This window comes from Drosophila suzukii, chromosome 3, assembly GCF_043229965.1.
Source record: "Drosophila suzukii chromosome 3, CBGP_Dsuzu_IsoJpt1.0, whole genome shotgun sequence".
Lineage (NCBI taxonomy): Eukaryota > Metazoa > Arthropoda > Insecta > Diptera > Drosophilidae > Drosophila > Drosophila suzukii.
In genome coordinates this window covers 88,429,344-88,453,005 of record NC_092082.1, presented here as the reverse complement: position 1 = coordinate 88,453,005, position 23,662 = coordinate 88,429,344, and the positions used below count along the sequence as shown (strand labels likewise).

The 23,662-nt window shown below is 47.4% G+C and overlaps 8 protein-coding genes across 19 annotated transcripts in view; 4 read left to right on the top strand and 4 right to left on the bottom strand.

Moving 5' to 3' along the window:
• osa (trithorax group protein osa) overlaps positions 1-11,208 on the top strand; it is a 31,649-nt gene extending 20,441 nt beyond the window's left edge. For 4 of the 12 annotated variants that reach the window (XM_070995791.1, XM_070995790.1, XM_070995789.1 and 1 more), the window contains 10 exons: positions 166-909; positions 981-1,165; positions 1,232-1,492; positions 2,490-2,708; positions 2,903-3,128; positions 3,837-4,331; positions 4,807-4,966; positions 5,183-5,381; positions 5,450-5,531; positions 5,599-11,208. In XM_070995791.1, the coding sequence (XP_070851892.1) occupies positions 166-909; positions 981-1,165; positions 1,232-1,492; positions 2,490-2,708; positions 2,903-3,128; positions 3,837-4,331; positions 4,807-4,966; positions 5,183-5,381; positions 5,450-5,531; positions 5,599-9,254 (6,227 nt within the window). In that variant the 3' untranslated portion in view covers positions 9,255-11,208. The remainder of the gene's footprint in view (positions 1-165; positions 910-980; positions 1,166-1,231; positions 1,493-2,489; positions 2,709-2,902; positions 3,129-3,836; positions 4,332-4,806; positions 4,967-5,182; positions 5,382-5,449; positions 5,532-5,598) is intronic. The other 8 variants (XM_070995792.1, XM_070995794.1, XM_065866558.2 and 5 more) reach the window with 8 other exon arrangements.
• Positions 11,209-11,894: 686 nt separating this feature from the next.
• LOC108012048 (RNA transcription, translation and transport factor protein) lies at positions 11,895-13,490 on the top strand. Its single transcript, XM_017077328.4, has 3 exons — positions 11,895-12,055; positions 12,109-12,435; positions 12,668-13,490. Exons 1-3 carry the CDS (start codon positions 11,995-11,997, stop codon positions 13,021-13,023), a joined length of 744 nt encoding a protein of 247 aa, XP_016932817.3. The 5' UTR covers positions 11,895-11,994; the 3' UTR covers positions 13,024-13,490.
• Positions 13,424-13,919, bottom strand: LOC118877952 (uncharacterized). The gene is made up of 2 exons (XM_036818715.3): positions 13,684-13,919; positions 13,424-13,617 (listed from the first exon to the last, which is right to left on the bottom strand). Exons 1-2 carry the CDS (start codon positions 13,856-13,858, stop codon positions 13,487-13,489), a joined length of 306 nt encoding a protein of 101 aa, XP_036674610.3. The 5' UTR covers positions 13,859-13,919; the 3' UTR covers positions 13,424-13,486.
• Positions 13,920-14,011: 92 nt separating this feature from the next.
• Positions 14,012-15,243, top strand: LOC108012037 (nudC domain-containing protein 3). The gene is made up of 3 exons (XM_017077317.4): positions 14,012-14,181; positions 14,235-14,773; positions 14,836-15,243. The coding sequence occupies exons 1-3, from the start codon at positions 14,081-14,083 to the stop codon at positions 15,120-15,122; spliced, it is 927 nt and encodes a 308-aa protein (XP_016932806.3). The 5' UTR covers positions 14,012-14,080; the 3' UTR covers positions 15,123-15,243.
• Positions 15,221-16,222, bottom strand: LOC108012038 (nurim homolog). Its single transcript, XM_017077318.4, has 2 exons — positions 15,800-16,222; positions 15,221-15,740 (listed from the first exon to the last, which is right to left on the bottom strand). Exons 1-2 carry the CDS (start codon positions 16,124-16,126, stop codon positions 15,306-15,308), a joined length of 762 nt encoding a protein of 253 aa, XP_016932807.3. The 5' UTR covers positions 16,127-16,222; the 3' UTR covers positions 15,221-15,305.
• Positions 16,223-16,400: 178 nt separating this feature from the next.
• pont (RuvB-like helicase pontin) lies at positions 16,401-18,222 on the bottom strand. The gene is made up of 3 exons (XM_017077319.4): positions 17,194-18,222; positions 16,939-17,137; positions 16,401-16,822 (listed from the first exon to the last, which is right to left on the bottom strand). The coding sequence occupies exons 1-3, from the start codon at positions 18,008-18,010 to the stop codon at positions 16,468-16,470; spliced, it is 1,371 nt and encodes a 456-aa protein (XP_016932808.2). The 5' UTR covers positions 18,011-18,222; the 3' UTR covers positions 16,401-16,467.
• Positions 18,223-18,519: 297 nt separating this feature from the next.
• On the top strand, positions 18,520-19,667 carry Sirt6 (sirtuin 6). Its single transcript, XM_017070326.4, has one exon. It carries the CDS (start codon positions 18,605-18,607, stop codon positions 19,580-19,582), a length of 978 nt encoding a protein of 325 aa, XP_016925815.3. The 5' UTR covers positions 18,520-18,604; the 3' UTR covers positions 19,583-19,667.
• A 57-nt stretch (positions 19,668-19,724) lies between these two features.
• On the bottom strand, positions 19,725-23,609 carry LOC108012054 (glycine dehydrogenase (decarboxylating), mitochondrial). The gene is made up of 6 exons (XM_017077334.4): positions 23,371-23,609; positions 23,147-23,225; positions 22,405-22,931; positions 21,397-22,130; positions 19,986-21,315; positions 19,725-19,925 (listed from the first exon to the last, which is right to left on the bottom strand). The coding sequence occupies exons 1-6, from the start codon at positions 23,545-23,547 to the stop codon at positions 19,815-19,817; spliced, it is 2,958 nt and encodes a 985-aa protein (XP_016932823.3). The 5' UTR covers positions 23,548-23,609; the 3' UTR covers positions 19,725-19,814.
• Between the last annotated feature and the right edge of the window lie 53 nt (positions 23,610-23,662).

Sequence of the window (23,662 nt, the reverse complement as noted above, 5' to 3'; positions counted from 1 at the left end):
CCTTTAATTGTCTATTACTTTTTAAATTGTTTAAACTACTAAACACTTTAAATAGCAAATATTAAAAAGAGCTTCTTTCTGGTTGCTTAGTTTTCTTTTAAACCCAACAAGGAGTTATAAAACTCCCGCACTTTATAACATTACTAATCATTGGCTTATTTTCAGGCAACTACCCGCCACGCCCGCAGTATCCGCCTGGCGCTTACGCCACCGGACCACCACCGCCACCCACCAGCCAAGCAGGAGCAGGTGGTGCCAACAGCATGCCCTCGGGGGCCCAGGCTGGCGGCTATCCAGGTCGAGGCATGCCCAACCACACTGGCCAATATCCGCCGTATCAGTGGGTTCCGCCTTCGCCTCAACAAGCCGGACCCGGCGGAGCTCCCGGCGGTGCGATGGTGGGCAATCATGTGCAGGGCAAAGGCACACCGCCACCACCGGTTGTGGGCGGACCTCCGCCACCTCAGGGCAGTGGATCGCCTCGACCATTGAACTATCTGAAGCAGCATTTACAGCACAAGGGCGGCTATGGAGGAAGTCCGACACCGCCGCAAGGGCCGCAAGGCTACGGCAACGGGCCGACCGGAATGCATCCGGGCATGCCGATGGGACCACCCCACCACATGGGACCTCCGCACGGACCCACAAATATGGGTCCACCCACCAGCACGCCGCCGCAGTCGCAGATGCTCCAGGGCGGCCAGCCCCAGGGGCAGGGACAGGGCGGCGGCGGAGGAGGACCGGAAAGCGGCGGCCCCGAGCATATATCGCAGGACAACGGGATCAGCTCTTCAGGGCCGACGGGTGCCGCGGGAATGCATGCGGTCACCGCTGTCGTAACCACCGGGCCGGATGGAACGCCCATGGATGAAGTCAGTCAGCAGAGCACGCTCTCGAATGCATCAGCGGGTGAGTAGAACTCGGGTGTAAGCCTTCAAGAGATTCGCGACTGATTTTATTTGCTTTTTTTTTTTATTCAGCATCCGGCGAGGACCCACAATGCACCACACCAAAGTCGCGCAAGAATGATCCCTATAGCCAAAGTCACTTAGCCCCGCCGAGCACGTCGCCCCATCCGGTTGTGATGCACCCAGGTGGCGGTGGTCCCGGCGAGGAGTACGACATGAGTTCACCTCCCAATTGGCCACGTCCGGCTGGTAGCCCGGTAAGTCAATCTTACACTTTAAACTTGAGCAAGTTAATGGAATGTCTATGTGTTTTCCTTACACAGCAGGTGTTCAACCATGCTCCGGTGCCACAGGAGCCATTCCGCAGCACTATCACCACGACCAAGAAGTCGGACTCGCTGTGCAAGCTGTACGAGATGGACGACAACCCGGACAGACGCGGCTGGCTGGACAAGCTGCGGGCGTTCATGGAGGAGCGGCGCACTCCGATCACCGCCTGCCCCACCATCTCAAAACAGCCACTCGATTTATATAGGTTATATATTTATGTAAAAGAACGTGGCGGATTCGTCGAGGTATGCAAGGTGCCGTAGTAACTCCTTTTACTAACTTCTTTTTAGATTTACTACTAGCAAAACCAAACCAAATCAACCAAAACACCACCAACGTAGTTAACACGAACCAAAACCAAACCAAATCCAAATCAAAAAAAATATTCACCATATATAGAATGAATATCAATATTGTGATTCGGCTACAGTAAAAACAAGAAACTAAAGTCAAGCCACAGCCACCCAGCTACTTTTGTACCAACCTTTTGCCCCAGCATCAGCCTCCGATCCATGTGTCCAAATTGTAGCTGCATTTTGAGTATAGCTTAGCTTTCCCAACAGCGGGACAAGCTTTCCATAGGAAAAAGCCAGGGCAATTATTGTACAGCCTTGGTTTTCCCCTAGATTTGCATGCTCTAAGCCGAATCCAAGCCCCACTTGGTATTACCTTCAACTTTTTTGATCTGCAATACTTAATATCTATCAGGCATGCCCTCAAATTAATTTTTCCGTAAATGGGTCTACCCCATTTCTTTTCGTTTTTTAATACTTTGATAGAGTTTCAATCGGTAGACAATGCCTGAATTCCAAGCTAGACTTAGGATTTTTGAGATTTTTAATACTGATTGCTCTCATTTTACTCGGCTTGTTGTTTGTTTTTGACTTTTTTTATTTGCATTTGCATTTTTAAATCACTTTTAATTTTACTTATTGAGGCTGATTTATTTCAACAAGAAATTATGAAACAAATTTCTGATTTATTATTTTATTGATTGGTTTTAATTGGTACTCTGTATGGAGCGTGTACTACTCCTTAACCTTTAGTAGTTTCCCTCATCCCATCCTAATTTTTCTGAGTTGTTTACGTAGTTTATAGTATCCTACCACTTGCTAAATGCATCCCACACGAAATCTGTTTGTGCTCGCAACCTTTTGATTCTCTTTTTTTCGATCGAGACTTGCGCCATGAACTTTGGAGTCCCTGCATTGGCTCTTAATTAACATCACTGCGATTCTCTCGTTCCATCAGGTGACCAAGAGCAAGACCTGGAAGGACATTGCCGGACTTTTGGGCATCGGGGCAAGTAGCAGTGCGGCATACACGCTGCGAAAGCATTACACAAAGAACCTACTGACCTTCGAGTGCCACTTTGACCGCGGTGACATCGATCCCCTGCCCATCATCCAGCAGGTGGAGGCGGGCAGCAAAAAGAAGACGGCCAAGGCTGCCTCGGTTCCTTCGCCAGGTAAGTGTTTAGCCCTGATTTCGTGTAACACCCGATGCTTAATTTAAATTTTCTTTTTGTTTTTTTTCGATGCGTTTTTGATTTGCTCTCCCCGCCTTCCTGTCGACAATTTTTTTCACCACTTTCTCGTCTGATCTCCCAATCTCAAAAACCACAACGAAAAAAACAACTTGCATACAATTTGCAACCAATCGGTGGTGGACATTTGGATGCTGGAACTACGAACTCCACAGGTTCCTCGAACTCTCAGGACTCGTTCCCTGCCCCGCCAGGCTCCGCTCCAAACGCGGCGATCGATGGCTATCCCGGCTATCCGGGTGGCAGTCCCTACCCGGGAGCCAGCGGACCGCAGCCGGATTATGCGGCCACGGGCCAAATGCAACGTCCGCCTTCCCAGAACAACCCGCAGACTCCTCATCCCGGTAAGAACACATTTAACTTGCTCTTCTATATATAACTTATTCATAGGAGTGGCTTTAGATCTGTTAAATTTGATTAAAACACTATACAAATCGCTTGCCAGTTAATTTAAAATGATATTAACTTCTTATTATACCAATTTTTTTTATTTTAAAAACGATTTAAACAAACTTGCTAATAAATATTATATAAATATAATAAAACTAGAGCTCGCCGACTTGTGCAGGTGTTTTAAAAGTTAGAACTGATCTTGTCACTCTAATACATAATACTTTATGTTTATTTTGTGGTAACCATTTTATGTTCTGGTATCTTTGTTTTCGATTACTGCTAAATTGTTATCTGATAGATGATATGCTTCTTCTCGAACCTATTTCGCCAACCTATTCTGTACATATATATACGTGTATTTAAGTATACCAATTTAAGTGTTTACGTTGATCAATAATTATTAATTTGATGTGTGTATTTTGTTTATTCATTTTTATGTTTTTGTAACGTTTGTGTGGGCGCACTACTAAAATATATAACTCCACAACCACCACCACCACCAACTACCACCAACCACCATCACAACAACGATGCTTCCATGTATCTCCACCACCAAAAAACAACAACAACCAAACAATTCATTTGTGTGTGATTCATTGACTCATTCATTTCGATTCATCCAAACCAAATCATCCAAATCGCCGCTTGCCGCCCCTCAGGCGCCGCCGCAGCCGCTGTTGCCGCCGGCGATAATATAAGCGTGAGCAATCCCTTCGAGGATCCCATTGCTGCCGCTGGCCCGGGTTCGGGAGCCGGTCCTGGCCCAGGTCCAGGTGCAGGTCCAGGTGCTGGTCCCGGTGGTGCTGGAGCTGTTGCTGCTGTAGGCGGTGGCCCACAGCCACATCCGCCGCCCCCACATTCACCGCACACCGCAGCCCAACAGGCGGCAGCAGCCCAACAGCAACAACAGCAGCATCCACAGCATCAGCATCCTGGCCTGCCGGTGGGACCACCGCCGCCGGCACAGCAGCAACAGCAGCAGCAGCAGGGGCAGCAGCCCCAACCGCCAGTGGGCGGTGGGCCACCACCAGCACCACAGCAACATGGGCCTGGTCAGGTGCCGCCGTCGCCTCAGCAGCATGTGCGCCCAGCCGCCGGAGCACCTTACCCGCCGGGTGGCTCCGGCTACCCAACGCCTGTGTCTAGAACGCCAGGTATACTCATGTTTTATTTTGCTCCCTCATCTCTTCTTTTTTATCCTATTTTCACATACTTTCCTTCATGTGCCATCGATTTTTGTTCGTCTTACTGTTGCTTTACTCTTAAGATACGTTTGGCTATTGATCCTAACTAGTTGGTAATGATTGCATGGCTGGTGTAATTCTAATCTCAAGTACTATACTGTGATATTTTAAATCTTAAGCTCTCCTTTCAGTTTCTTTATTATTCACAATTTTTAAACTTTATCCAAAATTTGCCTGTGTGCAACCCTAATTTATATAAAAATTACTTTACTTTAGCTTTAGATCTAGACATTCGAAATTTGTTTGCATTTTATTTTAGCAACTTTTTAGTTTCAGACGGATTCGTCGTTTCGTAATCGTTTTTATATTTCTGTTACGCAAGCAGTACTCCGTTTTCGTGGAATCGTTCTTATCATTATGCTTTCTTTATAAATCACTTTTCCAGGCTCACCGTATCCATCACAGCCCGGGGCATACGGGCAGTACGGCTCGAGCGATCAGTACAACGCCACTGGGCCACCCGGCCAGCCATTCGGACAGGGTCCAGGACAATATCCGCCGCAGAACCGAAACATGTACCCTCCCTACGGACCGGAGGGGGAAGCGTGAGTGCACCCCAATTTACCCACACCAGACCCCAAACACAACGACATCATATCACATCCACCACATCCAGACCAGACCCCCATGCACACTCACCACTCTCTGTACTGTAGCTGCCCGATATAAACTCACTGGACTGAGCTTTCGAGCTATGATTTATTACTGAAAAGGATTACTAACTTTTGGTTTTTGTTTTTTCTTTTTAATCCTTTTTGCAGTCCTCCAACTGGTGCCAATCAGTACGGCCCCTACGGCAGCCGACCCTACAGTCAGCCACCGCCAGGTGGTCCTCAGCCGCCGGCGCAGACGGTTGCAGGCGGACCCCCGGCCGGCGGAGCTCCAGGAGCACCACCCAGCAGCGCCTATCCTACGGGCAGGCCCACCCAGCAGGACTACTATCAACCACCACCAGATCAAGTAAGAATCTTTAGAAGCTAGTCTTGGCTTGAATTTTATTAATGGCATATGTATTTGCTTTTTCGCAGAGTCCACAGCCACGAAGGCATCCCGATTTCATCAAAGACTCGCAGCCCTATCCAGGCTACAATGCTAGGCCTCAAATATATGGTAAGTCATATAATAGATTAAAGTGCATAGAGTAAATAGTAATACATTTGCTTTCTCTTTGAACCAGGTGCTTGGCAAGGCGGTACGCAGCAGTATCGGCCACAATACCCAACATCGCCTGCTCCGCAAAGCTGGGGAGGTGCTCCACCACGCGGTGCTGCGCCTCCGCAGGGCGCACCGCATGGACCGCCCATCCAGCAGCCAGCGGGAGTGGCCCAGTGGGATCAGCACCGCTACCCGCCGCAGCAAGGTCCTCCGCCGCCACCCCAGCAGCAGCAGCAGCCTCAACAGCAACAGCAGCAGCCGCCGTATCAGCAGGTGGCTGGGCCTCCTGGACAGCAGCCTCCTCAGGCGCCGCCACAGTGGGCACAGATGAATGCCGGTCAAGCGGCGCAGCCAGGAATAGCACCACCCGGTTCCCCACTGCGCCCACCCTCCGGACCAGGTCAGCCGCAGAGGATGCCCGGAATGCCGCCACAGCAGCCACAATCGCAACAACCGGGTGGAGTTCAACAACCACCGCCGCAACAGGCTACCCATGGCGGCGTTCCATCGCCAGGATTGCCCCAAGTGGGACCTGGTGGAATGGTCAAGCCACCGTACGCTATGCCACCGCCACCATCACAGGGTGTGGGTCAGCAGGTGCCACCCAGCGGCATGATGGCCCAAAAGCAACCGCCGATGCCGGGCCAAGTGATGCAGCAACAGCCTCTGCAGCAGCAGCCTCCGCCGCATCAACACCCCCATCCTCATCAGCATCCACAGCACCAGCATCCGCATCAGATTCCGCCCAATCAGACTGCACCCGGCGGTGGATACGGACCGCCAGGAATGCCTGGAGGCGGAGCGCAGCTGGTGAAGAAGGAACTGATCTTCCCGCACGATAGCGTGGAGTCCACCACACCGGTGTTATACCGGAGAAAGCGGCTTACGAAGGCAGACGTGTGCCCGGTGGATCCATGGCGGATATTTATGGCCATGCGATCCGGTCTGCTGACCGAATGCACCTGGGCGTTAGATGTTCTCAATGTACTACTGTTCGACGATTCTACGGTGCAGTTCTTTGGCATTTCAAACCTGCCCGGCCTGCTGACTCTGCTGCTGGAACACTTTCAGAAGAATCTCGCCGAGATGTTCGACGAACGGGAAAACGAGGAGCCATCCTCGCTGCTAGCGGAGGAAGCGGTGGACGACGATGCGGACAGCGGCACTGTGATGTGTGAAAAGCTACGAAGCAGCGGGCGGCAGTCGCGGTGTGTTCGCAGCATTAGCAGTTACAACCGCAGACGGCACTACGAGAACATGGATCGCAGTGGAAAGAGCAGACCCGGTAACGGCAGTGACTCTGAAGACGCCGACGAGGGCATTGATTTGGGACAGGTGCGAGTACAGCCCAATCCCGAGGAGCGCTCACTGCTACTCTCCTTTACGCCCAATTACACGATGGTCACGCGGAAGGGTGTGCCAGTGCGCATCCAGACCGCCGATCACGACATCTTCGTGGACGAGCGCCAGAAGGCGTGGGACATAGATACTAACCGCCTGTACGAACAGCTGGAACCCGTGGGCAGCGACGCCTGGACGTACGGATTCACCGAACCAGATCCCCTCGACGGCATAATCGACGTCTTCAAGTCTGAGATTGTAAACATTCCATTTGCACGCTACGTCCGCTCTGAAAAGAAGGCGAAAACGCGGACGGAAGTGGCGCCCACGGCCCGAAAGCCGGAAATAAAGCAGGAGGAGAACAGTTCGGAGGAACAGGCGTTCAACAAGAAGAGGCGACTGGTGAGCGGCGGTAGCAGCAGCAGTGGACCTCATGCTGAGGGCAAGAAGTCAAAGCTGGCGAGTGAGGAATTCGCCCAGCCAATCGCGGATGTCAAAAAGGAGCCTGGAACGGCTGACAGCGATTGTCGCCCTGTTGACATGGATATCGAAGCGCCCCAGCAACGTTTGACCAACGGCGTGGCACCCTGCTCCTCGAATCCCGAAACCTTTGATCCCCGGACGACAGCCAAAGATGTGGCGCGTGTGCTGCAGCGAAGGCGTGACTCCAGCTTTGAGGATGAGTGCTACACACGCGACGAGGCGTCCCTGCACCTGGTCAACGAGAGCCAAGACTCATTGGCGCGCCGCTGCATCGCCCTTTCCAACATCTTCCGCAACCTGACGTTCGTACCCGGCAACGAGACGGTGCTGGCCAAGTCCACCAGGTTCTTGGCGGTGCTCGGACGACTGCTCCTACTAAACCACGAGCACCTGCGTCGCACGCCCAAGACACGGAACTACGATCGCGAGGAGGACACGGACTTTAGTGACTCGTGCAGCTCGCTGCAAGGAGAGCGTGAATGGTGGTGGGACTACTTGATCACCATTCGGGAGAATATGCTGGTCGCCATGGCCAACATTGCCGGTCATTTGGAGTTGTCGCGCTACGATGAGCTCATCGCCCGCCCCCTGATTGACGGTCTGCTGCACTGGGCCGTATGTCCGAGTGCCCATGGCCAGGATCCGTTCCCATCGTGCGGACCCAACACGGCGCTCTCTCCGCAGCGCCTGGCGCTCGAGGCGCTCTGCAAGCTGTGCGTAACGGATGCCAACGTGGATCTGGTGATTGCTACTCCCCCATTCTCGCGGCTCGAGAAGCTTTGCGCCGTGCTCACCCGACATCTGTGCCGTAACGAGGATCAGGTGCTGCGAGAGTTCTCTGTGAATCTGCTGCACTACCTTGCCGCCGCCGACAGCGCTATGGCTCGCACTGTGGCGCTCCAGTCGCCATGCATCTCCTATCTGGTTGCCTTCATCGAACAGGCTGAGCAAACGGCGCTGGGCGTGGCGAACCAGCATGGCATCAACTACCTGCGCGAGAATCCAGACTCGATGGGCACCAGCCTGGACATGCTGCGGCGAGCAGCTGGAACCCTGCTCCATCTGGCCAAGCACCCAGACAACCGGTCCCTGTTCATGCAGCAGGAACAGCGGCTGCTTGGTCTGGTCATGTCGCACATCCTGGATCAGCAGGTGGCTTTGATTATTTCGCGGGTACTCTACCAAGTGTCGCGAGGAACTGGACCCATACACTCCGTGGAGTTCCGCCTGCTGCAGCAGCGACAGCAACAACAGCTGCGTCCTGGAGCAGCGGAGAAGCAAGCTGCCAGTGCAGCAGCAGCAGCAGTAGTCAAGGCGGAGTCAGCGTCGTCGGAAACGAGTTCCACTGATGCAAAGCCTGCAGCATCAACATCCACAACAGCAGTGGTGAATGATGAGAACAGCAACAGCAGCCAGCAGTTGCCGCCGGCAGCGACGTTTAACGACGTGAGCAACAGCAGCACCAATAGCAACAGCTGCGGAACGGCCAGCAGCAACCAGACGAACAACAGCACCACCAACAGCAGCCACAGCAGCAGTGCAATCAGCAGCCAATCGACGCTCACAGTCGCAGCCACATCGGTCGGAGCACCGGGAGCAACATCCGCGGCAGCAGCAGCAGCAGCAATGGTCAACGATCAGCAGCAGCAGGTGAGCAAGGTGGCTGCAGCGGCGGCCGCAGCTGCGGCTCTCAGCAACGCCAGTGCAGCGGCAGCAGCAGCTGCGGCGGCGGCTGCAGCGGCTTCCGTTGCCCCACCCTCGTCGTCGTCTTCGAATGTGTCCGCCGGAGCGGCGGTGGCACAGCCAGCGGCACCGCCGCCAACCAATGCAGGAACAACGACAGCCGTTGCGTAGTATACGACAATGATGCCAGCATCCTACTACTGGCCACGAACCCCCCGAGGGGCAGTCGACTAAGCTGGAGTTGGAAATGGATGTGGAGGAACAGCGGACCCGGGAGCAACTCCGAGGTGCAAGATGATGATCGGGGAGGTGATCCCTGGAGTCAGTGTAGAGAAGGCATGTAAATTTACTTAAATGGCGCCTGGGAGAGGGAGTCCTTGGAGCTCAAGGATACGTAAACGGGAACTCAGCAGCAGCAGGAATGTCTCTGCGATGGATTTGGCTCACCTGTATCCATCACTGTAACAGTCAATACAATAACAACTGTATATTTTTTCACTCAAATCTAAAAATAGTAAATATGATAACTAAACCCTAAGCGTTAAGCAATTGCAGCAGCAAAATTATGATAATACGAAATGAAAACTGTTGTTTAGGGCGAAAGCTAGAACAGAACAACTGAGACATCCTATCGGAGGATTATTATTGAGACGACGAACATGATGCGGAAGTTATAACGATGGGAAGATCGAAATTCAAGCACACAGCATACTTATTGTATTAAATTTAATAAAAAACGACGAAGGGACGAGAAAGGAGGAATAACTAACACATACATATGCATACGCACGCTATGGTTTATCGTATATTAAATATATATATAAATAAATGCATAAATTAACATTAAATTACATGAGAATGAATTGTGTATGTAAAAGGGATGAATGCATACATACGTACATCTAGACATTGATATAAATATATAGAGAATAGTTTTTAAATTCTACCACTTACTAATACCTACATATTACCACAATGTGCAGCATTGGAACTCATAAACTGAACAAACTGAACAGCAGAAATCATACGGAAATATCTAAAACCCAAGCCCCATATAATATGACCTATTGTACTGCAGTTTAATGGATTTTATGTGGACTAGGGCAACGCAGAAGAATTACCGATAGGAGACGATGATGATTAAAACAATTGTACATACTTAACTATTATGTAAATTTCACTGTATTTTTGTTTTTTACGCAATGTTAGAAGGCACATGTAAGTGGCAGCACTGCATTTCGTATTATGTTTGTGTGTATGTTGTGTGGATGGTCTGCGAAAATTCCAATTTCTTAGTTTTAATCGCATAACTCGGAGGCGAAGTAAAACGAAACAAGCATACAAATGAAAAATTTAAATTAAAATCAAATTAGGTGATATAAATATATAAATATGCATAACATATACATACATACTGAACATAACAAATTGATAAATTGAACACCCTAATGCTGTAATTTTATGTTAACTGTATTATTTGCTGGAAGTGCTGCTGCTTCAATTTATTTTATATCGAACTTACTTAAGGCCTAAATGACAAGATAAATAATTAGGTTTTTATCTTAATCTTAATTTAAAATATTAAATAAATAAAACCAAGAAAACAAACAAAACAAAACACAACCATAAAATGCTATAAAACACAAAGCGAAGCAAATCGAACTAAAGCTGTAGAGAAGCACGCAAATACGACTAATAACGAACACACCCACACCCAAAAAGCTTGGCGTTAGGAAACCAATAAACCATAAAAACAAAAACCATATATGGGTGGGTGCACCAATTTGTATACTAAACTTTCTCACATATAATTAACGTGCTACATAAGAGAGAACGAAAACGAACTGTCTGGTCTCCAGATTTGTAGCTTCTAGCTCTGGTAATCCTCCTGTATTCCGGGGCGATTGCCTAGAGGATCCAGAGGAACTACAAGACACTGAGGGATAATAGAAAAGTGCTGCTGTTGATACGTGTATTCGTGTAGTTGTTTGCAAACAAATATTATAACTCAGCATCTCGATATATAACGTGTAGTTATTAGTCTATAATTTGCTAGGATGTAAATGTATGTCCCTCAAACTTAATTTAATTATTTAATTAATATACATACATATATGATATACAATACAGACTTTGTCTTTGTCGTTTCTTATCGCGAGTGGATGGTGGAAAAGTGGTTGCAGTTTTACCTATAAATTGTGGCCATCGGAAACGCTAAATGGGATGGGGCAAGATTATCCTAGAATGGAATGAAGATAAATGCGAATGCCGGGAGATGGAGGACTAAACTATGATACTTTTTACTGGGTGGACATCGAAGATCCAGCCGACAATAAAATAAACTGTAGTTACCGGAAAAAGCTTTGTACAACTAATACTGCATTAGTTAAAAGCAAAAATAATATAATTGTCAGACGTGAATGGTAAATTTTTAAAATATTTTAAATCATTTAAAATTAAAACATTGTGCCTACAAAACACATACTGTAAGTACGTCAGTTGTAAAATATCCTAACCAAAAATTAACAAATTAAGTTAAATATTTAATGTTTGCATATGTTTCCAATTAAGTTAACGTATACAAATATTTTTTATGTTTTCCCTATAAAGTTTAAAATTTGGTAAAACGATAAAGTTTTCAGCCAACTTTTATTCAACAAACTCTTATTTGGATTGTTCTACAAATCCTCGTTACTTTCTTTTCAAAAATAGCTAGAATAATCACGAGTTGGCAGTCCGATAGTTATATTTTTAGCAGTCCCATCACTAGAGTAAATCGATTTATTGGGGTGACCACTTGGAATGTATTCCGCGGTCATACTGAAGAAGAAGAAGAAGCATTACCGGCTGTGAAATTTTTTAATAAGCGAATCGTATCGATTTTTGTATTAAAAGCGGCTGAAAGGAGACCATGCTGAAGCTGAAACTGGAGGCCCTGGGTCATCCCACGCCCGGCGATGTGGCGCTGAGCAGTAAGAAATGTCCTTGATGCTTGGAATGACAAATCATCAGTCGATGATTTCAGGTCGCAAGGAATTCGCCAGCACAATCCTGTGGGTGGAGGACCAGAAAATCCGACTATACACCATTGAGGATCGCGAAAAGCTGCGCAACATCGACAATCCCACGATGTGGGAGGAGGGCTACATGAAGTACTGTGCGGATCTGAACATGCCGCCTTTGGAGACCCAACAGGAGCAGCTGGCCTGGATCCTCAGTCACGCCGTCCGTCTGGAGTTTCTGGATGATCCTGGACAGTTTGCCTCGATCAACAGCAAGCAGGGACCACCCCAAAGCAATGGCAAGCAGGCCCACCAAAAGGTCCAATCCATTTTCGATGGAAAGATTAATGGTAAGAATGATTTTTGTATTTCACCATTAAGAAAATTACAGGGTTTCCATAGTTCTTAATTTAGTTCATGGTGTTTCTACATTTCTGAAATTTAACTTAGTTAGAAACGTTAAAATGTCATGCATAAAATGGTAAATTTTGTGAATTTACGCTTAAATTTACCACAAAAACCCAATTTATTAGTAAGGGTATAAAATATAAACAGTACTAATCTAAATTTGTTTACCAACAGTTCAGGAAAAGGCGTTTGTGGATGCAGTGCGTCTGCTGGCCAGCAAACTGAACGTGCCGCACCACCCGAACCACCTGCTGCAGCTGGAGGCGGTTGCCCGGGTGGTGCACGAACGCCTCTCGCCCGCTGCCAAGGGTCGGAAGCCGATTGTGGGCACACCCTTTCCCTTTGACAAGGGAAACGACGTGGTCTCCTCCAACGATCCTTCCCTGGACCTGCCAATGCGCATCCTGCGCCTTCTCCAGATTCAAAGCCTTCGCCAGCTGCAAACACACATCAACGAGACAATTGTGGCGGTGCAAAACATCACGGCCAATCCAAAGACTGACACCAAGTTGGGCAAGGTGGGACGCTAGGGATTTGAAAGTACAGGAAGGCAATCGACAAGATTATAGAGGCCCATATATAAATTTGTAAATTTAAAGCTCATTGTTAAAGTTAAATGATCAAAAATAGCCTAGTAAAGAATATTTTGTTAAGCCAAGTAACAACGTATTGTGTAAATCATGAGATCAACAAGAGCCGAGCAAAAAACTACGAATATTGTAGGGAAGAAATATTATACGGCCTCTATAACTTATTGATTACTTTCCGCAAATTTATAGCCAGAATGCAGCATAAAACTGAAAATCCCTAGACGTCAATATTTGTAAACATGAAATAAAAGCCAATAGGTAACAATATATGCAGATTCTAAATATTCCAATAGCCTTTGTGGGATTAAGATGGTTTTAGAAAAGAACTTTAAACGATGTATAGGTTTATACCCAAACATTTATAAATTTAACGAATTATTACAATTAAAAGCACCTTATTCAATTAACGTCTAGCAAAGAACTGATGACCAGCGGGGTTCTTTAAAGTCTTGGTTTCCTGCTCCTTCGGTTCTTCGGCAGTTGCTTTGAGGAAATTCGCATTCCCCAGTCGCGCCACGCCCAGTAAACCAACGGCTGGGGGCGGAGGAGAAGAAATTGATCATGAAAACCGGAATGTGGAAGACAAAATGAATGGCTCACCTGCTGCCAAGCTTTTCATGGTGTAATTTTCCAGCGGCTTCGGACGTTTCTTCGATTGTGCCAACAGATATGCACCGATTCCAAGGAGACCAATTCCACTGACCAATCGACAGGCCAGACAGTCCACCTCGTTGGAAACGTTGTCTTTGTACCAAAAATATAGCCTACCGATCATTTTTATTATATTTCTATTTATAATTTATAATTTAGGAATGGAGTTACAGAGCTATCGATAAGTTTGTTTTGACGCAGAACTGCCAACTTGCTACCAGTAATTTAGAAATGTTGTGTATATTGCACTTTTTAAATTTGCTTTATCGATAGATGGCCAAAACAGCTGATCTATTTAAACCGGCTTTAGTTCAGTTTTGTTTACTAGGTATTGCTTTCCTAAAAAATGGACTTCCAAAGGAACGACGCCATGCTAATGGAGATTCTCCAGGATCGAAAGACAATTACAGGATTCCTGGACTCAATATTCGGCTTCCTGCGGCGCAAGTAAGTACTTTAAGCATATTCTAAAACCAAATGTTAATTTCCTTTTCTTTCAGTACTGATTTTTATCACACAAAGCGGGATGAATCTGATAAAATAGGCTTCCCAAAGGGCATGAGGGATCAGATTCTATATGGTGCTATGCAGCGCTACGATCCGGATTGCTTGCTCCAAACGATGACCGCCGATGGTGGAGCATTAGGAGATGATGGCGAAACTGCTCCGCCCGCCATTGAAGAAGTGGTCCTGGAGAGTGAAGATCTATCCCAAAAGGAAGATAACAGCTCCAAGAAAAATCTCCCACCACAAAAATCTAACGAGGAAACCATGTTCTCGCCCAGTGACTACAAAAACGGAGCTGTTTTCGAAACCCATAGCTGGTCACAGACTCTCAAAGATCTGGACGTGCATATCCTGTTACCCAAGGATCTTCAAGCAGCGAAAAAACTTAATATCTCAATTAAGGCCCAGCACATGAAAGTGAGCAGCAAACAGAGTCCGGAGGTCATAATCCTCGAGGGAAACCTGAGCCAGCGGATCAAACACAACGAGGCTGTGTGGACCATTGACCAGAACCGGTTGCTCATTAGTTGTGGTTGGTAACTGCTGGAGATAATCTCTAAAATCTTTAATTACTCACTATAAATAACATTCCAGACAAATCTAAAGAACAGTGGTGGGAGCGTCTCTTTGAAGGTGACCCAGAAATCGATGCCAAGAAAATTGAATGCGAACGCTACATAGATGACCTACCGGAGGATACCCAGGCCACCATTGAAAAGCTCAGGGTCCAGCAACTGGCAGCAGATAAGGAACAAAATGAAATCCAGACCTCCAACCCAGAACAAGCTAAAACCCTGGATCGTTTACGAACTGCCTGGGATGCCGAGGGTTCCCCTTTTAAGGGACAACCCTTTGATCCGTCTATTGTGAGAATGAGTTAGAATTGGTTAATGATAAGCTAATACATAAGTTAACATTCAGATAATGAACTGAAGATTTAATTCTACTCACTAATTTGAACATCAAAACTATGACTGGATTAAAAGTGTTAGAAAACTCTTATTTAATACAAACTCGTGTCAGATTACAACTAAGTCTTAGTGAGAACATTATGGAGATTAAGTTTACTGAGCCTTCAGTTCGAATTTCTTGCGCTGCAGTTGGAGCTTTTGGTAGGCCACGTCCTTGCGATCCGTGGACCAGGCCAGGTACATGTAGGTGGTCAGGAGCAGGGCCATGATCAAGCGATCCACGCTCATAACATTGGTGGCGAACAGGATGACCGATAGGCCAACAAACGATGGATGCCTCACATGAGCATAGAGATTGCGCAATTCCCCGGATTTATAGTTAATGGGCGGTCCGTAAGCCTTCAGATCATAATAGGCCTGCTTGATGCCCAGTAACTCCGGAAGATCCATCACCAAACTGCCGCCAAAAATGACCACCCAACAGATACCATGGGTAATCACAAAGGTCCACCAAAGGGGAGCACTCTCATTCACGTCGATTTGCCATAGGAGAATCGACGTTGCGGGCAGCCAGTTTACGATCAAGTACTGAAATATCCAAAGATATAGTTAGCCGCTTCTTTAGACCAATTCGTGGGTATACAAACATGTAAACATATTGATGACGTCAGGCTATAAATAGAACGCTCAGCCCCCGACAAACCCAAGTTGGCCAGCAGTTTCTTGACCAGGGCTGACTTGAGGAAGCTGTGCTGAAAGATGAATCCGACCAGGTAGAGGGTGTCGAACACCACGGGTCCATAGGCGGTCTCCAGGCGCGACTTGTTGTCCAGTAAATTGAAAATCCAGGTGTGAGCCTTCGAAATCGAGCGAGGGGTCGACAGGAAGAGCATCAAGAGGCCCACCACGTACAGGGAGTACGCAAATGTGGCCAGGGAGGCCAGGAGCACTATGGACTTGACAAACGAGGCCATGTTTGTCAAGAAAGTCGGTGGGAAATTTTACTTACGAGTTTAAACAAAAATTATGTCAAAAACGTTTGGATGCAATAATCAGTGTGACCAAAGCTCGATTCCCGATAATTCAGCATGTTGCTAAAGTGTGTACACACCATGATTGGAATGAGCCCAATACATTTAACGATATTAAGGGCGCCATTTTCAAAACGCGCCTTCCCTTTTATTTTATTGATTTAAATAACGCCTAGGGGTTCAGACCTATTCCAAAATAATTATAACAACAAACGAATTGCTCATGTTTTGTTTATTGGGAAATCCGTGCAAATGGAATAATAATTTTGTTGGAATCGAAAACCTTACATCATAAACTTATTGTTCTTCTCGGACAAGTGCTTCGAGGAGCGCTTGGCGTCCAGGAAGAGTGAGTGCACGTCTTCAATGTCATCCTTGCTAATCTGGCTGCGTCCGTTTACCTTGCACATCTGGTGGGCCGGCGTGAGGAGCTGAACGGCGTAGCGCAGCGTGGAGCTGGTCCCGATCTCGCTGAGACGTGCGAAGGCGTTCTCCTCCAGCTGCAGTCCCTCGGTTTGGGCGCGCAGCTTGATTATCTGCTCCATGTCGGCGGTGGAGTAAAGCAGAGTGCGGATAATCAGCAGACGATCGAGCAGATCCAGCGGAATGCCGTGCGGCGAGACGATGTCAGTGGTGCCACTGGAAAAAGGGGAAAGTAACGAAGAACGTCAATATCAGACATGAAGGGTATATTCTTCTTTAGCTTATTATTATGTTGTTACAACAGATCTACGGTACATTTTTCTGTCACTTACCGAATAACACAGCGTCCACGATTTGTGGCAAAGATCACAATTGGAGCAATGGGAGATTCCAGCGACTTGTGTAGATATGTAAAGGTCTCCAGATCAAGCATGTGTATCTCGTCGATGAAGAGTACTCCGGGAACCAGCTCGGCTATGCCCTGGTCAATATACTTGTTCACCACCTTGTTGATCTCCATGCGTAGTTTGTCTGCGTATCACAAAAGAACATTAGTTCCAATAAAGGTAAAACATTCCGGAGCTCACCAGTAATTTCAGTTTTCTTGGGCTTCATGAGCTGCCCCATCATGGAGAGCACATCCTGGCCGCCCTGCGGGCGAGCATTTGCCACATCCAGATCGTGGAGAGTGACATCCTGTATAACCTCCTTCTTCTTGTGTACATCGCCCTTCGGCAGCGGCACATACTCCTCGGTTTCCAGATCAAATTCGGTGGCAAAGGTGTCGCTGCGTCCCTGGCGCTTAACGGCTCCACTGTTTGCCTCAATGTAGATAACATCGCCCACCTCCACCTTCTCCTTTTGCAGGGCATCAAAGATGCTGGGATCCAGCTTGAGTTGTTTGGTTCCCTTGGCTGTCTTCAGGCCAATGACCACATTGCTGATGGCCTTGCCATAGCCACCCATGGGATTCTCGGTCTCCACTGGAGTGAGCTCGGTGACTTCGCCCTCGTACACCTCCTTGGTCTCGCGGATGCGGAGGCCGATGGAACGACGGAAGTTCTCCATCAGCACCTCGGTCTTCTTGATCTCGTTGCTGAAGACCTCCGAACCGACCATGGGGCAGAAGGGCACCTTGTTGCCCAGCTCCTGTGCGATGGCCAGGGCAATGGCCGTTTTCCCAGTACCAGGTGGACCAGCGAGGAGCAGGGCTCTGCCGGCCATCTTCTTGGACTTGATCAGATCCACCACGATGCCGGCCGCCTCGCGAGCTGCCTTTTGACCCACCAATCCGGCAGCACTGTGCACCGCCGCTCCGACCTCGTCCAGGCCCAATCCCTTCACATGGCTGTGGGCAGCGATGCGCTGGGTGCGCACGGTGCTCTTGACTTCCTCGATCTTCATGGCGCCTCTGTGTCTGTGTCCTTGTTGTTGATTCTGTTATCCCGTTTCCGGTTGCAGTTGCTCTTCGCCCGAGGGAGATGTGAACTCAAGCGTTGTAACGATCAAACAAGCAATTCCTGTTGCCCTGGACGAAATTTGTTTTATTTGCCGGTAATTGGAAAACAGAAGCACACTTTGTTTCGTCAGGCGCGCGGGTTGAGTGTGACCGTGCGGGCTGAAATTCCTAACATGTGGATGTCGACTCGGTACACTGACCAACAAAGTTATTCTTTTAAGAAATAATCAATGTAAATTTAAAAAATCCGTTCGTTAGATCTTTTTTTGTGTCGACTTAGTTTGTTTGCTGAACAAAAATATTTTTTTATAACTCTAGAAATGAAATAAATTTTTAAATAGAAATTATTTTAAACTGGTTTTATTGTTTATCGGTGGGTACTTTTTTGAGTGCATACTGTAATTTAATTTATCGCGTTAGAGGGTATTTTCAGCATTTGCTTTATGGTCTTATTATAAACAACAAAAGAAAACATAAACAAATCAATATTAAAAAGGATTAATTGAAACCTAAAAATAAAATCAAAATTCGATCAAGCCATGAGCTGCAATTATGCGGATGGACTTTCGGCCTACGACAACAAGGGAATCCTGGGAGCGCCCGAGAGCTTCGACAACGAGGATGTGGTGGCCGAAAAGTGCCAGGAACTTGCTGATTTGATTAAGAAATCCGGACACGTTGTCCTGCACACGGGAGCTGGCATCAGTACATCGGCAGGCATACCGGATTTCCGGGGACCCAAGGGCGTTTGGACCCTGGAGGAGAAGGGCGAGAAGCCGGACTTTAACGTCTCCTTTGATGAAGCTACGCCCACCAAAACCCACATGGCCATTATAGCGCTGATCGAAAGTGGCTATGTGCAGTATGTGATCTCCCAGAACATTGATGGTCTGCACCTAAAATCCGGTCTGAATAGAAAATATCTTTCCGAATTGCACGGCAATATCTATATTGAACAATGTAAGAAATGCAGACGCCAATTTGTGAGTTCATCTGCTGTGGAAACAGTGGGTCAAAAATCTCTGGACCGCCCCTGCAAATCTTCTATGGATAGTAAGGGTCGCAGCTGCCGATCGGGAATCCTATACGATAACGTTCTGGACTGGGAACATGATCTTCCCGAAAACGACCTTGAGATGGGTCTGATGCACTCCTCCATCGCTGATTTGAATATTGCTCTTGGAACCACTTTACAAATCGTTCCCAGCGGTGATCTTCCCTTGAAAAATCTCAAACGAGGTGGTAAATTCGTAATTTGTAATCTACAACCTACAAAACATGACAAAAAGGCAAATTTAATCATATCCAGCTATGTGGATGTGGTTTTGTCCAAGGTGTGCAAACTATTGGGAGTCGAAATACCCGAATATTCCGAATCATCCGATCCTACAAAGCAGTCTGAGACAATTGAGTGGACCATACCCGCAAATAATGTAAATACTTTGAGCAAACAGTATAGAAACTATGTAAAGGATACTAAAATTGAATCTAAAGCCAAGAAAACGAAATATAAGTAATGTACTTTGTAAAAAAAATTAGTTAGAAATATTCTTTCAAAACAAATTGCATTTATTTAGTTAATATTATCAGTCTTTTAATTTTTAAGATGCCTAGACCATCAAAATTAAATTAAGGCCAAATTTAGTAAAACTATTAAAATAGGTTTTATACAAAAGGTACTTTATTTGTTTTCATTAAAAAGTAAGTGTCAACAATCGCGTGTTAGGTTTGTCTTAGATCTAAAGTGCCTTATAAATCAGGCAATATAGGCGGGCAGGTGCACACTAGATGCTTGTCGCCATAGGCATCATCGATCCTGCCCACAGTGGGCCAGATCTTGGCATCTGGTTTCACAAAGATCTGTACAAAAAAAGGCAAATGAATTTATGCAAAATAATCTATGAAAGTGTGTAAACTTACAGCTGGGAAGGCAGCCTGCTCACGAGTGTAGGGTCGATTCCATTTATCCGAGATGACTTGAGCTTGGGTGTGGGGAGACATCTTTAGGGGATTCACGGATTTGTCCATGCGTCCCGCCTCGATCTCGGCAATCTCTTCTCGGATGGAAATCATGGCATCGCAGAAACGATCCAACTCCTCCTTGTCCTCGGATTCGGTGGGCTCGATCATCAGGGTTCCAGCCACGGGCCAGGACATCGTGGGTGCATGGAACCCGTAATCCATAAGTCTCTTGGCCACATCCACTGCCTCGATATTGGCCGTCTTCTTCAGATCGCGTATATCCAAAATAAACTCATGGGCCACCAGCTGCGAATTGGGTGCCTTGTAGAGGGTCTTATAATGTTGCTCCAACCGCTTGGACATGTAGTTGGCATTGAGAATGGCCACTTGGGTTGCTCTCTTCAATCCTCGACTGCCCATGAGTTTGATATAGGACCAGGATATGGGCAAGATGGCAGAGCTGCCGAAAGGAGCTGCGGAAACCACTCCAAAACTGTGCTCCTCACTGCTCAATGGACTGACTACCGGATGTCCTGGCAGGTAAGGTGCCAAGTGGGCCTTCACGCCGATGGGACCCATTCCAGGACCACCTCCTCCATGCGGTATGCAGAAGGTCTTGTGCAGGTTGAGATGCGAGACATCGCTGCCATAGTCTCCTGGACGACACAATCCTACCTGGGCATTCATGTTCGCTCCATCCAGGTACACCTGACCGCCATGTTTATGGATCAGGGTGCAAATATCCGCCACCGTTTCCTCAAACACGCCCATTGTCGATGGATAGGTGATCATCAGACAGGATAACTCGTTGGAATGCTCCTCCGCCTTGGCTCTTAAATGCTCCATATCGATGGAACCATTCGACAATATCCTAATGGGCTCCACCTTCATTCCCGCCATTTGAGCGGAGGCTGGATTTGTGCCATGAGCTGAGATTGGTATCAAGCAGATATTGCGGTGACCTTCATCGCGGTGCTCGTGATAGCTCCTAATGGCCCTCAGTCCGGCATATTCTCCCTGCGCCCCCGAGTTGGGCTGGAAGGATATCTTGTCATACCCGGTAATCTCGCAAAGATCATGCTCTAGTTCACTGAACATCTGGTGGAAACCTTGGGCCTGTTCCACGGGTGCGAAGGGATGGATATCGGTGAAGTGGCGGAAGGAGCAGGGCATCATCTCGGTGGTGGCGTTGAGCTTCATGGTGCAGGATCCCAGCGGAATCATTGAGTGCACGAGAGAGATGTCCTTGTTCTCCAGCTTCTTCATATAGCGTACCATGCGGGATTCGCTGTAAAAGAGGAAGGCCTTTACAATATTGTCTTAACTAAAAATGGTAAGATCAACTACTAGCAAAAAGCTTTAATCTCACCTGTGATAGCTCTGGAAAATGGGATGTTGTAGGTAGGGCGAAGTTCTCAGGAACTTGGAGTTCTCAATGGAGTTCTTAAGGACATCACGTCGTGCCACGATTTGTTCCACCGTGGCCTCCGCCTTGAAAACCCACAGCAGATCGTCCACATCCGCCACACTGACCGTCTCATCCAAAGCCACGCCCACAGTTCCATCCTCCAGATATCGAAGATTAATGCGTTTGTGCTCGGCGCGCTCCTTGAGATCCTCCAGCGACTGATTTCCACTCAATCTAATGTTCAGCGTGTCAAAGAAGTTCTTGTTGACCACCTCGTGTCCCACTCCCAGGAGTCCTGTTTGCAGGGTCAGCGTGAAGTGGTGGATGCGATTGGCCATGGCTTTCAAGCCCTCGGGACCATGGTAAATGGCGTACATGGCCGACATGTTGGCCAAAAGAGCCTGTGCCGTGCAGATGTTACTCGTGGCCTTGTCCCTTCGGATGTGCTGCTCCCTGGTTTGCAGGGCCAAACGATAGGCATCATTTCCGTCCATGTCCCTGGTGACCCCGATCATCCTGCCGGGCATCAAGCGCACCAGACTCTGCTTGCAGGCGAAGAATCCAGCATGGGGACCACCATAGCCCAGAGGAACTCCCAAACGCTGGGAAGTTCCCACGGCAATATCCGCTCCAAATTCCGCCGGAGGACGAAGGAGGGTTAGGGATAGCAGATCAGTGGCCACCACAACAAGAGTCTAAAAAGGAATGAAAGTAGGATAATTAATATAAAATATTAAATCTACGAATTTGAAAGAATATTTTGAGGAGAGATCCAGAATTATCTATATATCTTAATGTTGGAAACACATTTATTTTTTAGTTTTTTTTGGAATTTCTTTTGTTTAGTACTATTTAAATACCTCGTATATACTTATGTTTTTCTAAATAATATAATCTTTCTGAATGTTTATAACTTTGAAAAATAAATTTATTTTATATCTTACGAGATTTCTGATAAACTAAACTTACCCCATTTTTCTTCGCCAAAGCAGCGACATCCTCAAAGTCCTTGACATCACCATATGTATCCGGATACTGGAGAAGAATGCCGGCCAAGTCCCGACTGGGCAGATCAGCCTGTTCAATGGGTCCCACCACGATCTCCAGCTCCAGGGCTTCAGCTCGAGTCTTGACCACGGACAAGGTCTGCGGATGAACCCGGTTCGAAAGATAGAGCTTCTTCCGCTTGTTGTGCCTCGTGGCCAGGCACATGGCTTCGGCGGCAGCGGTTCCCTCGTCCAAAAGCGAGGCATTGGCCACATCCAAGCCAGTGAGATCGGAAACCAGCGTCTGATAGTTCAGTAGCGACTCCAAGCGACCCTGGGCAATTTCCGGTTGGTATGGGGTATACTGCGTGGTCCAGCCCGGATTCTCAAACATATTCCGTATAATCGTGTGCGGCACATGGCAGTTGTGGTAACCCATTCCAATGTAGGAGCGCCACAGCTGATTCTTCAGAGATATGTCGCGGATTCGGCGGATTAGCTCGTGCTCATCTGTGGGGCCAAAGTAGAAATTTGTTGTCAGCCAGACGGAGACGAAAATCGAAGATCAAGCCGAGACAGTCAAAACACAGATAAGTCCGAGAGACCCCGCTGAACCGGGCTTATCGACGGGCTTATCAGCGCATGCGAACACGCCAGGGGGTCCATTGCCTTAGCGCCTATATTTCTAGCTATTTTGGGATTATAATGTATGTAGCGCTACTTACTCAGGGGTTTGGCCAGGTCGAGTTCCCTCTTCAGTTGAATGCTCTTGGGAACAGCTTTTTCAGTGAGCTCGGCCAGGGACTAATAGATTATAGAAGAGGGTTACTAGATATTCTACAAAACTAACTTGCTTAAGCTAAGTTTAATGCTTATGATGTAGATTTTAGGATTTGCTGAATTAAAAGTGAAGATTCTGAACAACGTTTTTTTTTGGAGATCTTCCTACCTTGTAACCCAAAGTATCCAACATGGCAACCACATCCGTCTTGCGGGGACCTATATGACGGCTGGGAAAGTCCGATTTGGTGGGGAATAGAACCTCCTCTACAGGTGTGGTGGCCAGATAGCGATGACCACATCGCAGCAGTAGGCTCTGACTGTTCCTTCCCAGAAATCGCTGCATGGTTGAAAGGAATTAACTTAGGCACGTCCACGCCACGCGGATTTCAATCACTGACTGATTTTAGGCTGGAAAGATTTTTCCATTTCAGTTGATAAGGCAGGGTAATTATCATCTC